The 13867-nt window shown below is 41.8% G+C and overlaps 2 protein-coding genes across 8 annotated transcripts in view; one reads left to right on the top strand and one right to left on the bottom strand.

Annotated features, from left to right (window-relative positions):
* The window catches only part of YME1L1 (YME1 like 1 ATPase), a 37681-nt gene extending 30159 nt beyond the window's left edge, over positions 1–7522 (bottom strand). The window contains exons 1-2 of the mRNA XM_007167398.2: positions 7311–7522; positions 2658–2789 (exon numbers count right to left, since the gene is read on the bottom strand). Coding sequence (XP_007167460.1) covers positions 2658–2789; positions 7311–7343 — 165 coding nt within the window. The 5' untranslated portion in view covers positions 7344–7522. The remainder of the gene's footprint in view (positions 1–2657; positions 2790–7310) is intronic.
* Positions 7523–8404: 882 nt separating this feature from the next.
* MASTL (microtubule associated serine/threonine kinase like) overlaps positions 8405–13867 on the top strand; it is a 77089-nt gene continuing 71626 nt past the window's right edge. For all 7 annotated transcript variants that reach the window (XM_057543117.1, XM_057543120.1, XM_057543116.1 and 4 more), the window contains exons 1-2: positions 8405–8650; positions 12298–12435. In XM_057543117.1, the coding sequence (XP_057399100.1) occupies positions 8465–8650; positions 12298–12435 (324 nt within the window). In that variant the 5' untranslated portion in view covers positions 8405–8464. The remainder of the gene's footprint in view (positions 8651–12297; positions 12436–13867) is intronic.

Genomic DNA, 13867 nt, shown 5'->3' with positions numbered 1-13867 from the left:
AGTGGATGTTCAGCAAGGTCAAATGCTAAGGAAAAGATGAAAAAGATGTGGATTTTTAAAAAGGCCTGTACTTACTGCTAAGGAAGTCAACAAAATATACCAAAACAAGTCTATAAAATGGTAAAAGTAGTAGCCAAACTACAATGGGATGTAGTATGAATAAAAGTTTAGCAAGAATAGATATTAAGTTCAGAGTACTACTTTTTCAAGAAGTCTGAAAGCAACAGGAAAAGAAGTCAGTAGCTTGAAGGAAGTTGAAAGTTTTTTGCTTGCGCTGTGAAGTGGGTGTTTGGATGAGCAAGACCTGATGAAAGCAATGTAACCTCAGAGCAAAGGAAGTGCGAGTAGAGATGATGGAGGATGCTTAAGAAGAATGAAAATGTTTGTGAAGCAATAACAAACAGTCATCAATGATAAACCATAGGAATAATGAAGGTAAATCAGAGGATAAGACACCAATTCTGTATTTGAGACCATTAGTCTTAAGCTCAGCACTGGCTTCTAGAGTTTAGCTACTTTTCAAGCCCTCAAAATGTACTTCACTACTGACCTAGCCATTTCACTTGATGAAATAGTCAAACATTTAGCACCACGGAGAGTACAAATGGAGTTGTTTAGAGCAGCAAAAAATTGGAAACAATTTCCAACAATAGAACATCATAAAATGAACACTCTGAAAGTCATTAAAAATAAAGAAAATGTATGGAATAAAAAGTTCTTAAGACTATTAAATGATCAAGCAAAATCTAAATCAGCATATACAGTATGATCCAACTATTATAAAATATCAAAGTACAAGTGAGAAAAAGAGAAGCAGGATCATAGGTTAATTTAATTTCTTCTACCTACACAATATTTTCCAAAATTTCTAAAATGAACATAATATTACTGCATGTAGCAATTTTGATACATGCAGTCTTATCATTAGGAAAGCTCTCGGGCTGTAACTTGGAAGAAGGGTGTCAACAGAAGACAAGAATGGATTGCCTATAGACAGAGGCAATAGGAATTTGGCAGAAAATATAAAAGGAAAGCACAGGGGCTTCCCTGGTGGCACAGTGGTTAAGAATCCACCTGCCAGGGCTTCCCTGGTGGCGCAGTGGTTGAGAATCTGCCTGCCAATGCAGGGGACACGGGTTCGAGCCCTGGTCTGGGAAGATTCCACGTGCCGCGGAGCAGCTGGGCCAGTGAGCCACGATTACTGAGCCTGCGCGTCTGGAGCCTGTGCTCCGCAACAAGAGAGGCCACAATAGTGAGAGGCCCGCGCACTGCGATGAAGAGTGGCCCCCGCTTGCCACAACTAGAGAAAGCCCTAGCACAGAAACGAAGACCCAACACAGCCATAAATAAATAAATAAATACTTAAAAAAAAAAAAAAGAATCCGCCTGCCAGTGCAGGGGACACGGGTTCAAACCCTGGTCCGGGAAGATCCCACATGCCGCGGAGCAACTAAGCACGTGCGCCACAACTACTGAGCCTGTTCTCTAGAGCCCACGAGCCACAACTACTGAGCCCATGTGCCACAACTACTGAAACCCGCATGCCTAGAGCCCATGCTCTGCAACAAGAGAAGCCATCGCAATGAGAAGCCCGCCCACCGCAAGGAATAGTAGCCCCCGCTCGCCGCAACTAGAGGAAGCCTGCGCGCAGCAACAAAGACCCAATGAAGCCAAAAATAAATAAATAAATTAATTAAAAAAGAAAAAAAAAAAAAGAAAGCATAAAGACAAACTTTTCATCTAAGTAAAATTGTATCCCAAGACTCACCTCACAACCACCCCCCATCCCACCCCCACCAAAAGCAGACTTTTTTTTTTTTGGCTGCGCCACATGGCATGTGGGATTGTAGTTCCCCAAACGGGGATCGAACCCGGGCCCCCCGCATTGGAAGCATGGAGTCTTAACCACTGGGCCACCAGGGAAGTCCCGCAAACTTTTTTTCAACTCCTCCTCTACTGTCCTTTGCCATAGCCCCTCATATCAGGACTAAGAACATAAGCTATTTATGGTTAAAGAGGCTTCTGAGAAACTTAACTGTAGATTATAATGTTTACTATGAAAAACGTATTCTGAGCTACAAGCAACTATCTTATTAATGAATCTTGTAAACACAAGGTTCCTAGGTTGGGAATTCGCTATATCCTAGGCCACAATGATTTTATAATTCTCTGAATACTCAAAGTATGGTTTCATAGCTTATACATTTCACTTTCAGGTATCTATATTCTAATTGTTCAATTACACTGATAGCTCCTATAAGGCAGTAGATGATAACTTCTTGCTATTCTATCTTTCCTGAGAATTATGGGAATTATGGAGTTAACTGTAGTTAACTGTAGGTTCCCTGCTACCACAGAAGCAACACAAAAGAATATCTAAACGTTACAAGCAGTAACGTAGGAAGTGAATACCAATACACTGCCACATGAAATTTTTTATAAATTAAATGTTAAAAATAAAATAAAGTAATATTTCTATATGTACAACAAAGCCAGAGTTGGACATCTTTAAACGTAAAAGGGAGATTAAGGGAGATTAAGCTGAAGACAGAAATCACCCTGTTACAAATGCCTAAACATAGAAAGCTATTTCAGGCATGTTTACAATGTACTAAACTAAAAAAACTTTCTCACACACCCAGGGTAAAAACTATTACCTCATTGCTGGGAGCCTCATGCTCAGACACTACATCTCGATGCTGGTTTTGAGAAATTGATGCACTGACAGAAATAGATGTGTTTTTCGGTGAATGGAAGGCATTGATGAGATGACTCAGAGGAACTGTAACCTATAAAAAGATAGAAGTTGAAAATAAGTAGTCCTTTTTAAAATAAAAACAGAAAAAAAACTTGTTATTGTCAGGATTGGGTATTGTAAAAAGTTAAATATACACCGTATATCAAAACTATACATTAAAAATTATAAATACTCAGAGTATTGCTGGTAGGAAGAAAACTGGTATATCCCTTCAGGATAGTATAGGGGTTATATACAGCAAAAGTATTAAAAATACATACATTTCAGCATTCGAGCAATCTAACTTCTAGGGATTTATTCCAAGGAAATAATCTAGTAAGTAATGATCTATGCTTGCATATGCACAGAAGACAGTTTTCATCAAAATATATGAAAATTTGTGGAAAGCTAGAAATGTCCAATAGGGGAGTGGCTGCACAAATGATACCACCACAAAAATGAAATATTTCGCAGACATGAAACAAGTAAGCATATACCCAGAATTTTATACTTTTCAGCTTCCCCACTGCACCACCCTATTCTAAGTCACCATCATCTATATGTGGATTTTTACAACTGCGTCCTAACTTCTCTCCCTGAATCTGCTCTATTAAAGCCAGTCAGATCTCATCACTCCTCTGCTCAAAACCCTCCAATGGCTACTCTCACAATAAAAGTCAACGTCCTAACAACGATGACAGAGAAAGCCCTCCCTGGCTCTTTATCACCTCTCCGAATTGATCCACCACTAAGTTCCCCTTCCTCCTCTCTGCTCCCACCACCGCATCCCCCTTTCTGTTCCTGGAACACACCTGGCAGGCCCTCACCTCAAGGACTTTGCACTGCTGTTTATTCCTGCCTGTCGAGTTAGTCACATAGTTGGCTCTCCCTTCAGTTCTTAACTCAAAAGTCATCTTTTCATGCATCTTCTCCCTGGACAACCTATGTAAGATTTCAGCAACCCTCCCCTAAAAAATATTCCTTATTGCCTTCCTCTGCTCCATTTTTTCTTCTTGACATTTTCATTATCTAACACACTTCATATATTTACTTATTTACCTATATATTGTTTACTAGAAACCCCAATCTAAGTCACCTCATTAGCGTAAATCCAGGTGTGATCCAAAGAGGGGCTTTAAGAATAAAGACACGCCCATCACACAGGAAATTTCAAGGGTTTTAGGAGCTCTGTGCCAAGAACTGGGAACAAAGACCAAATAGTTTTTATTTATTATACCACATTCTCCCACTGGAGCATAAGTTTCATGTGGCAACGGGTTTTTTCCTCTATTTTATTATTTTTTTCTATTTTATTTATAAATTATTTAATATAAACTGTTTTTACGTTATACTTAATATAACTTAACACTTTATATTTTATTTTTCTCTACCTTACTTTCTCTATTTCATTCAATACTGTATCCCAGTGCAACAATAATGCACACAGTAGATGCTAAATAAATATCTGTTGAGCAAATGATTAAATTAAATGGGCTCTTAACTATATGCCACATTTTGAACTATGCACTTTATATTATCTCATTTAATCCTCCTAACAGCTATAAACATTAGTTACTATTACATTTCTATCACACTACTACACTTTCTCAGCAAGAAAGTACTATAGGAAGGATTCTAACCCAGATAATCTGACTCCAGATTTCACTTAAAGACTTTTCATCCCACGGTTATTGATACAGAAATAAATTCATAATATTGTTTTTTAAATGAAAAAAGCGAGCCGTAAACCTTTATGTAACATTTTTTTAAAAAGTATGCATACACATATTTGTGTAGAGTTAAAAGGATGAAAGAACTTATTCTAAAATGTGATCTATTGGGGTGATGAAATTATAGGTGATTTTTCTTATTTATATTTTTCTTTTCAGGATTTTTGGCAATTAGCTTGTATTATTTTTACAGTCAGAAAGAAACGATAAGCTCTTTTCAAACTATTACAAGAAACAGGGAATTCCCTGGCGGTATAGCGGTTAGGACTCCATGCTTTCACTGCTGAGGGCCTGGGTTCAATCCCACAAGCTTCGCAGCATGACCAAAAAACAAGAACAACAAACAAAAAACTACAGGAATGAAATTATTTTAAGATACATATTTTCTGTCTATACATTTTTTGGTTTTGTTTTTTTGGCCTCCCTGTGCGGCTTGTGGGAATTTAGTTCCCCGAGCAGGGATTGAACCTGGGCCCTCGGCGAGAGTGTGAAGTCCTAACCACTGGACCGCCAGGGAATTCCCTGTCTATAACCTTGAAAAGTTTTATTTTAATTAGTTGTACCTCTTCTCATTCAATAAAGAATTTAACCTGCTAAAAGATGGTTTGATCTCTCCTCAATGAAAAGGTTGAACTTCTGTGTCATGTAACGGTCCTACATGAGTCCAGTTAGGACTGCCTATAGTACAGAAAATTCCTTCACTACCTCTACAGACATTGCATACCACTAACTCCATTCAGCTAATGATAAATTCTCCTAAAATCGGATCTTCCTGACATCAATTTCTTGCAGTTCAGTTTCAAAAGGTTTAATATTGAATTCAGCAAGCCAAGTCAAATTCTTTTTTTTTAAATTTTTTTAAAAAAATTAATTAATTTTTGGCTGTGTTGGGTCTTCGTTTCTGTGCGAGGGCTTTCTCTAGTTGTGGCAAGCGGGGGCCACTCTTCATCGGGGTGCATGGGCCTCTCACTATCGCGGCCTCTCTTGTTGCGGAGCACAGGCTCCAGACGCGCAGGCTCAGTAGTTGTGGCTCACGGGCCTAGTTGCTCTGCGGCATGTGGGATCTTCCCAGACCAGGGCTCGAACCCGTGTCCCCTGCATTGACAGGCAGATTCTCAACCACTGCGCCACCAGGGAAGCCCCAAGTCAAATTCTTTTTCAAACGATTGGTAGGACTCCTCCAGACACTGGTCATCTTGGTAAATAACACCTACTTGCATCCAGCTGATCAAACCCAGAAACACCTCTTTCCATCATTCCTCATTAAATTCTATTCTTTTTTCTTTCTTTCTTTTTTGGCCGCACCGCGCGGCTTCTGGGATCTTAGTTTCCCGACCAGGGATTGAACCCCAGTCCTTGGCAGTGAAAGCATTAAGTCCTAACCACTGGACCACCAGGGAATTCCGTCTGTTCTTTTTTCAAAATAAATCTCATCCCCTTCTTTCCATAACCACTGTCACCACTTACCAGTGCATTATCCCTCTCTGGATTAGTGTAATAACATCCTAAACTGAAAACATTTCCACTCTGTCCTTCCACATTCTCCACAAGCCAGAGTAATCTATTACTCTGTAATAGATTGTAATGTAAATCTGATCATGTTACTCCTTAACATGCTTAAAAGTATTCAGTGGTTTCCAACAAACTTAAAATGAAGTCCAAAGTCCCTTATCGTAACACCCTGTATGATCTGCATCAAGTCTTCTCCCCAACCTCCTTTCCGTCACTGGCCCTTTAATCACCACGCTCTAGCCACACTGGCCTTATTCTTATTCCTCCAATCAGCTAGGCTTGTCACTATCTCAGAACCTCCAGATGTTCTGTCTACCTGTTCACATCTATTCACTCTTCACTTGGCTAACTCCTACTCATTTTTTACTTCATATCATCAAGATTCCACATTTGTTTTGTTCACCTAGCACATTACTGATGCCCAATAAATAACTAACCACTTCATTTTTTATTACCCCACCAGTACTAGCAAAATTCAAAACAAAACAAAACAAAACAAGGGAGTGAAGGTTACACAGAGGGACATAATTATATGCTTTAACCAAGAAACTAAAGAACGTCAAAAATTATTTTTAAAACGGAATGTTTTCAAAAACCGTTTATTTGCAAAACTGTGAAGAACTCTCAAAAAAAAAAGTCACCATCAAAAAAGATTTTTAAATGAACTAAGAATAAAACATTATCACCGGTGATTACTCCTGAAAGAAGAATTTAAAATAAAAACGCTTGGAATCTTTTTTCTCTGCCCTTTTGCTTCAAAAATGAAAAGATGGGGAGGAGGCTGAATCAAAATTTTAAGCGCAAGCAGTCAATAACTTAAATATATCAATATATATTTATTAGTTACTTTCGCTCAAAAAAAGAAAGCATTCATAGAAGATTATTCAAATTTTTATAGCATGTTTGGGTTAAATTCCATTTAAAAGAAAGAGTAGAGAATCAGGGTTGTGAAGACGAAAGTCTTTGAAGAGGCGAAGGATGGAAAATGAACATCACTTTCTCCCTTTACACCTACGGCAGACGTTTCCCCTGCCCCCTCCCCACCCCCACCCCAGAATGTCTACCACTGAACAATGCCTGATGGATTCTGTAGCAAAAATTCCACGCAATCAAATCGATAAGCCAAGGTCTCCATCACGCTCGTATTTTGCTTCTGCTTCATCGTCAGCCCTTTACTCTCAGCGTTGCCCCGATCCCTTCTCAACCCCAGGACTCCAACTGGATTAAACGCTTCCCTCCTACGATCCCTTAAGAGAAACCACTTCCAAGAAACGCAAACGGCAAACGCGGGCAGGGCGGGGGGAGAAAAATGGACTGGATGCCGGACCCACCTGGGGCTGAACGGTGCTCGACAGGGAAAACATCTTCTCCAGGCCGTCAGCGACCTCACCCGCCTGCCGAAACTGTCCCTCTTGTCCACGGCCCGGCGGGGAGGCGCTGAGCCCTTTTTTCCCCTTCTTTTCTCTCTCCTCTCGCCCTCACTCTTCCTAGAAACGGAAAATGGCCTCCTCTGCCTACAGCTGCTGCAAAGACAGACAATCTGCCCCGGAAGGCAAGGCGCTAACGCAACAGTACTTCCGGGGCAGGTGAGGCCGCCACCCAGGGGCGTGCGTCAACGCTCCGCCTTTTAGGGGGCAGCTGACGCCCTCCAAGGTAGTTCACGTTCACGTTGAGTAATGCACGCGCCGGAGCCCCAAAGCTCACTGGCTGTAGTTTTCTTTTTAAAGGGGAAAGACACGGACCCTGTTAAATCTTTCTCCAGCTTCGTTATCAATACTTCCAATATATTTTCCTGTTCTGACTGGGCCTTGAGCTATTAATAAGCTCGTTTGCTACAATTAAGTGCTCTTTATCCTCCCCACAATAAATAACTCTTCCTATTTCAGATAGGCAAGTTACATCCTGTTAAAATGTCAAATTACAGGACCAGTCATGCGCATCCTGCTCATCCAGTTTCTCCACATTCTGTGATTTCACTGGCCATTGTTTCACGGACCAGACCGAACTGGTTTACGTTTCTCCCGCGGGTGGGAGGCCGCAAAGGAGTTTAAAAAACAAAACAAAAAAAAGTGGGATGAGGGCCGGGTCCCACCAGCCTCGTTTGGAGGTCGGGAGAAAACTCTTCAAATCCCTCAATTCAGATTCAAGCCCCCGTAATCCCTTTCCCCGTCTGCCAAGAACTATTTGTGCCGCCCCCTATCCCTACAAACGAGGTACGTGAGCCGCTGTCACCCTGGAAGAGTCTGTGGTTGGTTCAAGAATTTCCCAGCTGCCCCGCCTTCAAGTTCATTGGCTTCTACGTCGACGCAGAGCAGGTGACAGGGGCGGGGCCGCACTGGATTGGGCGTGGCGTGTGCAGCGACGGGGTGACGTCACGGCCGAAGCGCGGCGTGGGCGGAGCCTCACTTTGAAACCAGTTGGCGGGAGTTGGGCTCCGGAAGGGGCCTTGGTCGCTGACAGAGACTTGCATCCGGGCTGGCCTGCTATGGAGACCACCGCCGGCGGCGAGATGGAGAGTGGAGGAGGCACGCCGACAGGGGAGTTCGTGAATAGGATCCCGGTGCCACGACCTCCCTCCATTGAAGAGTTCACCATAGTGAAGCCCATTAGCCGCGGCGCCTTCGGGAAGGTGTATCTGGGGCAGAAAGGCAACAGGTTGTACGCGGTGAAGGTAAGAGTCAAGGAATAAAGAAAGCGAAAGAGGCCGGCCCTTCGGCCCTCCTTCCCGCCCCCTGAACTGGGCAGGCCCCAGGGCCGCTGGAACGACTAGACGGGTGCCTGGCTCGCTGAAACCTCCGGAGCCCTGCGGGATGACTTCTCACTTGGGGTGACAGAGCGGGCAAGTCGATGCCACCTCTGCCCCGCCCTTCTCTTCGCACCACGAAAGCTTAGGAGACGCCAGAACTTCTGAATCCTTTTTACTAATTTGGGCTTTACCATGATTAGGGTTGAAACTTTAAATTTGAAACAGTTATTTCCATATTATATTTTAATTCTATCCGTTTGACAGATTCATTTTTTTATTGAGATGTAACTGACATTTACTAGTTTCAGGTGTACAACATAATGATTCAGTATTTGTCTATGGCGAAGTGATCTCCACAATAAGTCTAGTTAACAACCATCATGACACAGCTACAAATTTTTTTTCTTGTGATGAGAACTTTTAAGATCTCTCTCAGCAGCTTTCAAATATACAATGTAGGATTAACTGTAGTCAGCATGCTGTGATGTAGATTAACTTCTGACCTATATAACCAAAAGATCTCATTAAACCCCACTTTTCTCTTCATTCTATAAATCTAGAATGTACTTATATTTAAAGATGAAGCTGAAATATGTCCCAAATCACTCCTTTATCCTTGCAGTAGTATATATCATTCCAAAGCATTCAAGAGCTTTCAATATATTTGAAGCTGTTCTGGCCACTCTTGATTCTCATCCACTCCCATAGCTTCAGATTACTCACATCTCAGCACTGAGTGATGGTGATAAAGGAAAGAAGCCAGCAGTCTGGTGCAGTTTCAACTTCCTGTCGGACATTGCTGTGTGAATATCTAGCAGGCACCTCGGAATTGTGCTTGCCTAACTTCGAACAATCCTCTCCACCTAACTGCCTCCTGTATTCCTTCTCTCCATGTAATAATACCACCATCTCTGTCATTCAAGCTAGAAACTTCAGTCATTTTAACTTTTCTCTACTTCATCTGTACATTCTCTCTCTCAACTAGGCCTGTCAATTCTGTCTCATATTCATTCGTATTACCCCTTCCATTCCATTCCCAAGCCTGCCCAAGTACAGGACTTCATTTTTTCCATTTGTTTCTTTCCCTTTCTTTCTTTCTTTCTTTCTTTCCCCTTCCTTCCTTCCTTCCTTCCTTCCTTCCTTCCTTCCTTTCTTTCTTTCTTTCTTTCTCCTTCTAAAAGTACAATTCAGTTTTTAGTAAATTAAAGATAGAGTAACCATGACCACATTCCTATTTTAGAACATTTCCATCACCCTGAAAAGACCTCTCTTGCTCATCTGCAATGTCTCCCCCCCTTAACACCCCTAGCCCCAAGTAATCATCAGTCTACTTTCTATCACCATATGTTTGCCTATTCTGGACATTGCGTATAAATGGAATCATGAAATATACGGTCTTTTGCATCTGGCTTTTTTCACTTGACATGATGTTTTTGAGGTTCAACAGGCCTTCATTTCTATACCTAGTCTATTGGAACAGGCCCCTAACTGGAATCACTATTTTATTCCTTAGACTGTGCCATGCAAGCTGAAGTCCAAACTCCTTAGGAAAGCAGTCATGCTCCAAGTTCTGGCTCTAAACTTCCGCTGTATCTTCTACATATTCTGTGTTCTAGCCACGCCAGACAATTGGCTAGTCCTTGAATTCTGTGTATTGTCTTGCTTCCAAACTTATGTTTATTCTGTTTCCTCCTTAAGTGCCTTCCTTCCACCCTTCTCTGCTCTTCTCCACCTGTGTTATTTATGTATTAAGGTTCATCTTAGCCCCCCTTCAAACCTTTCCTGACCTTTCAGACCCACCCTATTGAAATTAATTCTCCCTCGCTTCGTATGTTCCCAAGATTTTTTGCGTTTCCTTCTATTATACTAACCAGTCACTATTAGCTGTTGAAATGAAGACACCAATACACTTTTTGGTAAGTATTTGTGAATATCCACTTTGTGTGTAGGGTCTGTGTACAGTGGTAACAAAACGAACATGCCCTCATAGAGCTTGCAATCTAGTGGAATGATAGGTGAAATCATGTTTCAGACTGGCTTTGTCAGTTTCCCTTGTTTTCAAAGGCTCTAAGGCTCTAAGGAAAGGCTCTAAGGCTGGAATTTACAGTGTATGGAAAGGCTCTAAGGCTGGAATTTACAGTGTATTAATGATTTTATTACATGTTCTATTGAATCTTTGGAAGAAATATGCCTTTTTTTGACTTGTAATCTTCCTGAGAATTGATCTCAGTGTTACTAACTATTCAGTTTTGTGCTCCAATTTTTTTTTAAATTTATTTATTTTTGGCTGCGTTGGGTCTTCGTTGCTGTGCGCGGGCTTTTCTCTAGTTGCGGCGAGTGGGGGCTACTCTGTTGCGGTGCGCGGGCTTCTCACTGCGGTGGCTTCTCTTGTTGCGGAGCACGGGCTCTAGGTGCGTGGGTTTCCGTAGTTGTGGCACACGGGCTCAGTAGTTGTGGCTTGTGGGCTCTAGAGCGCAGGCTCAGTAGTTGTGGCGCATGGGCTTAGTGGCTACGCGGCATGTGGGATCTTTCTGGACCAGGAATTGAACCTGTGTCCCCTGCATTGGCAGGCAGATTCTCAACCACTGTGCCACCAGGGAAGCCCTAGTGCTCCAATTTTAATGTAGATTATCGTTTTGCTTCCTTACCAATTACCTTGAGAATTTAAAAGAGTAGTTATTTATTTTCTATAACACAGCATATGAGACTATTAAGTTTCAGTAAACTCTAACCATTTTTTTTAAAGGAATTCCTTTTATTTTTATTATTTATTTATTTATTTATTTAGTTTTGGCTGTGTTGGGTCTTCGTTTCTGTGCGAGGGCTTTCTCTAGTTGCGGCAAGCGGGGGCCACTCTTCATCGCGGTTCGCGGGCCTCTCACTATCGCGGCCTTTCGTTGCGGAGCACAGGCTCCAGACGCGCAGGCTCAGTAATTGTGGCTCACGGGCCTAGTTGCTCCGCGGCATGTGGGATCTTCCCAGACCAGGGCTCGAACGCGTGTCCCCTGCGTTGGCAGGCAGATTCTCAACCACTGTGCCACCAGGGAAGCCCAACTCTAACCATTTTTAATAAATTTTTTCCCCAGGCAAACAAGCATACATTCTTCCTCTTTCTGTTTCTATTTCCATCCATCAAAGAACCAGAAATTTAAAAAAATGAATTAGCTACTATTTCTCTATGCCTACATTCCTGATTATCTGGGGACGTATTAGGAACATTACTATCTTTTGGCTTAGTTGTAAGGACGGCAGAACAGAATTTTTTTTCTACTAATAGGTAGGGTAATCAGGGAGCATTTGCTTACACCTTTTTCCTTATCAAAAGGGATGTGATACTTTTGCCACTTGATACCAAGATAAGCAGTTCTATGTTAAAAAAGTTAACAAAGTTTTGTTTTGTTTTCACCATGTTAGCTGTTTTTCTAGCAGAGTTTCCCGCTGGCAATGTGAGGTCCAAACAACATCTGTGTTTTCTCTCTCTGATTGTTTTCATGATGGCAACTTGGAAACCTGAGAATACTTTGTCATAAAAAATAAAATGGATGTGTCTATTGTCATGTTACATACTACAGGTTGTCAAAAAAGCAGATATGATCAACAAAAATATGACTCATCAAGTACAAGCTGAGAGGGACGCCCTGGCCCTAAGCAAAAGTCCTTTCATTGTGCATTTGTACTATTCACTGCAGTCAGCAAACAATGTCTACTTGGTGAGTAAATAACTTGACATTTTCTCTTCATTCAGGAATCACTGAACCCAGTGACTTAAGAATTACAGTCTCTGGGTTCAGAGTGCCTGGGTTTGAATTCCAGATCTTGCATGTACTAGCTTTATGACCTTGGCCAAGTTACCTTACCTGTTCTGTTAGTTAGGGTTCTCAGGGAAAAAGAACAATAGAGTGTGTGTGTGTGTTTGTCTGTCTGCCTGTCTCTGTTGTGTCTGTGTGTGCGTGTGTATGTGTGTGTGTGTGTGTGTGTGTGTGTGTAGAGAGAGGGGGATTTATTTTAGGGAATTGCCCTACATGGTTATGGCGCGAGCAAGTCCAAAATCTGCAGGGTAGGCCAGCAGGCTGTAGACTTCGGGAAGAGTTGATGTTGCAGCTCAAGCTCAAAGGCAGTGAAGAGGTAGAATTCCCTCCTCTTTGGAGGAGAAAGAGATGACACCTCAATTTTTTTTCTCTTCAGGTCTTCAGCTGATTGGATAAGGTCCTCCCACATGATGGAGCGTAATCAGCTTTTACTCAAAGTCTAATGGTTTAGATGTTAATCTCATCTAAAAAATACTTTCACAGCAACATTTAGATCAGTGTTTGACCAAATATCTGGGTACCATGGCTTAGCCAAGTTGACACATAAAATGAACTATCACACCTCAGTTTCCCCATTTGCAAAATGGACATAATAATAGTACCTACCTCAAAGGTTGTTATGAAATTTCAGTAAGTTGATATAAGCTATGTAGAACAATGTGTGGCACAGAGTGCTACAAATATTTGCTAAGTAAAGGTTGCATAATAGAAATACTACATAAAGCTTGGGGTATAATAAGGAAAGATTTAGGGAAGTGGTGGATTTGGGGTGTATGGACTTAGAGAGTTGCTTGCTTTTCATTTAACACGGCAGCTTACACTCTTAATTCTAATGAGGAATTTGGGTGGGGGCAGGAAGAGGTGAGGATGGTAGGTGTTTTCACTTCAAGTTCTAGATGTTCTTCTGACTTCAGAGACAGTGTGTGGATTAAATGTTTGGTAACTCCAGTAGCTTCTGTTTAGTGTAAACAAACAGAATAATTGACTTTACATCTTTTAAGCCAGTAGTTGGCAAACTGGCCCATGGGCCAAAGAGCACAGGCTCTAGGCACGTGGGCTCAGTAGTTGTGGCACACAGGCTTAGTTGCTCCGTGGCATGTGGGATCTTCCTGAACCAGGGATCGAACCCATCTCCCCTGCAATGGCAGGCGGTTTCTTAACCACTGTGCCACCAGGGAAGTCCCTACTATAATATTTTTGAGTTATTATTGCTGAAGTCAGATAGGCGGCCATATCTTGGCTACTAACTTCATCACTGGTTTAGATCCTTGATGCTCAAAGTGTGTCCACAGACAAGCAGTATCAGCATTGTCTGAGAGCTTATTACAAATGT

The sequence above is a fragment of the Balaenoptera acutorostrata genome, chromosome 3 (genome assembly GCF_949987535.1).
Source record: "Balaenoptera acutorostrata chromosome 3, mBalAcu1.1, whole genome shotgun sequence".
NCBI classification, from domain to species: Eukaryota; Metazoa; Chordata; class Mammalia; order Artiodactyla; family Balaenopteridae; genus Balaenoptera; species Balaenoptera acutorostrata.
Note: the sequence above shows the minus strand (reverse complement) of the source record. Positions and strands in the feature narration are given on the sequence as shown.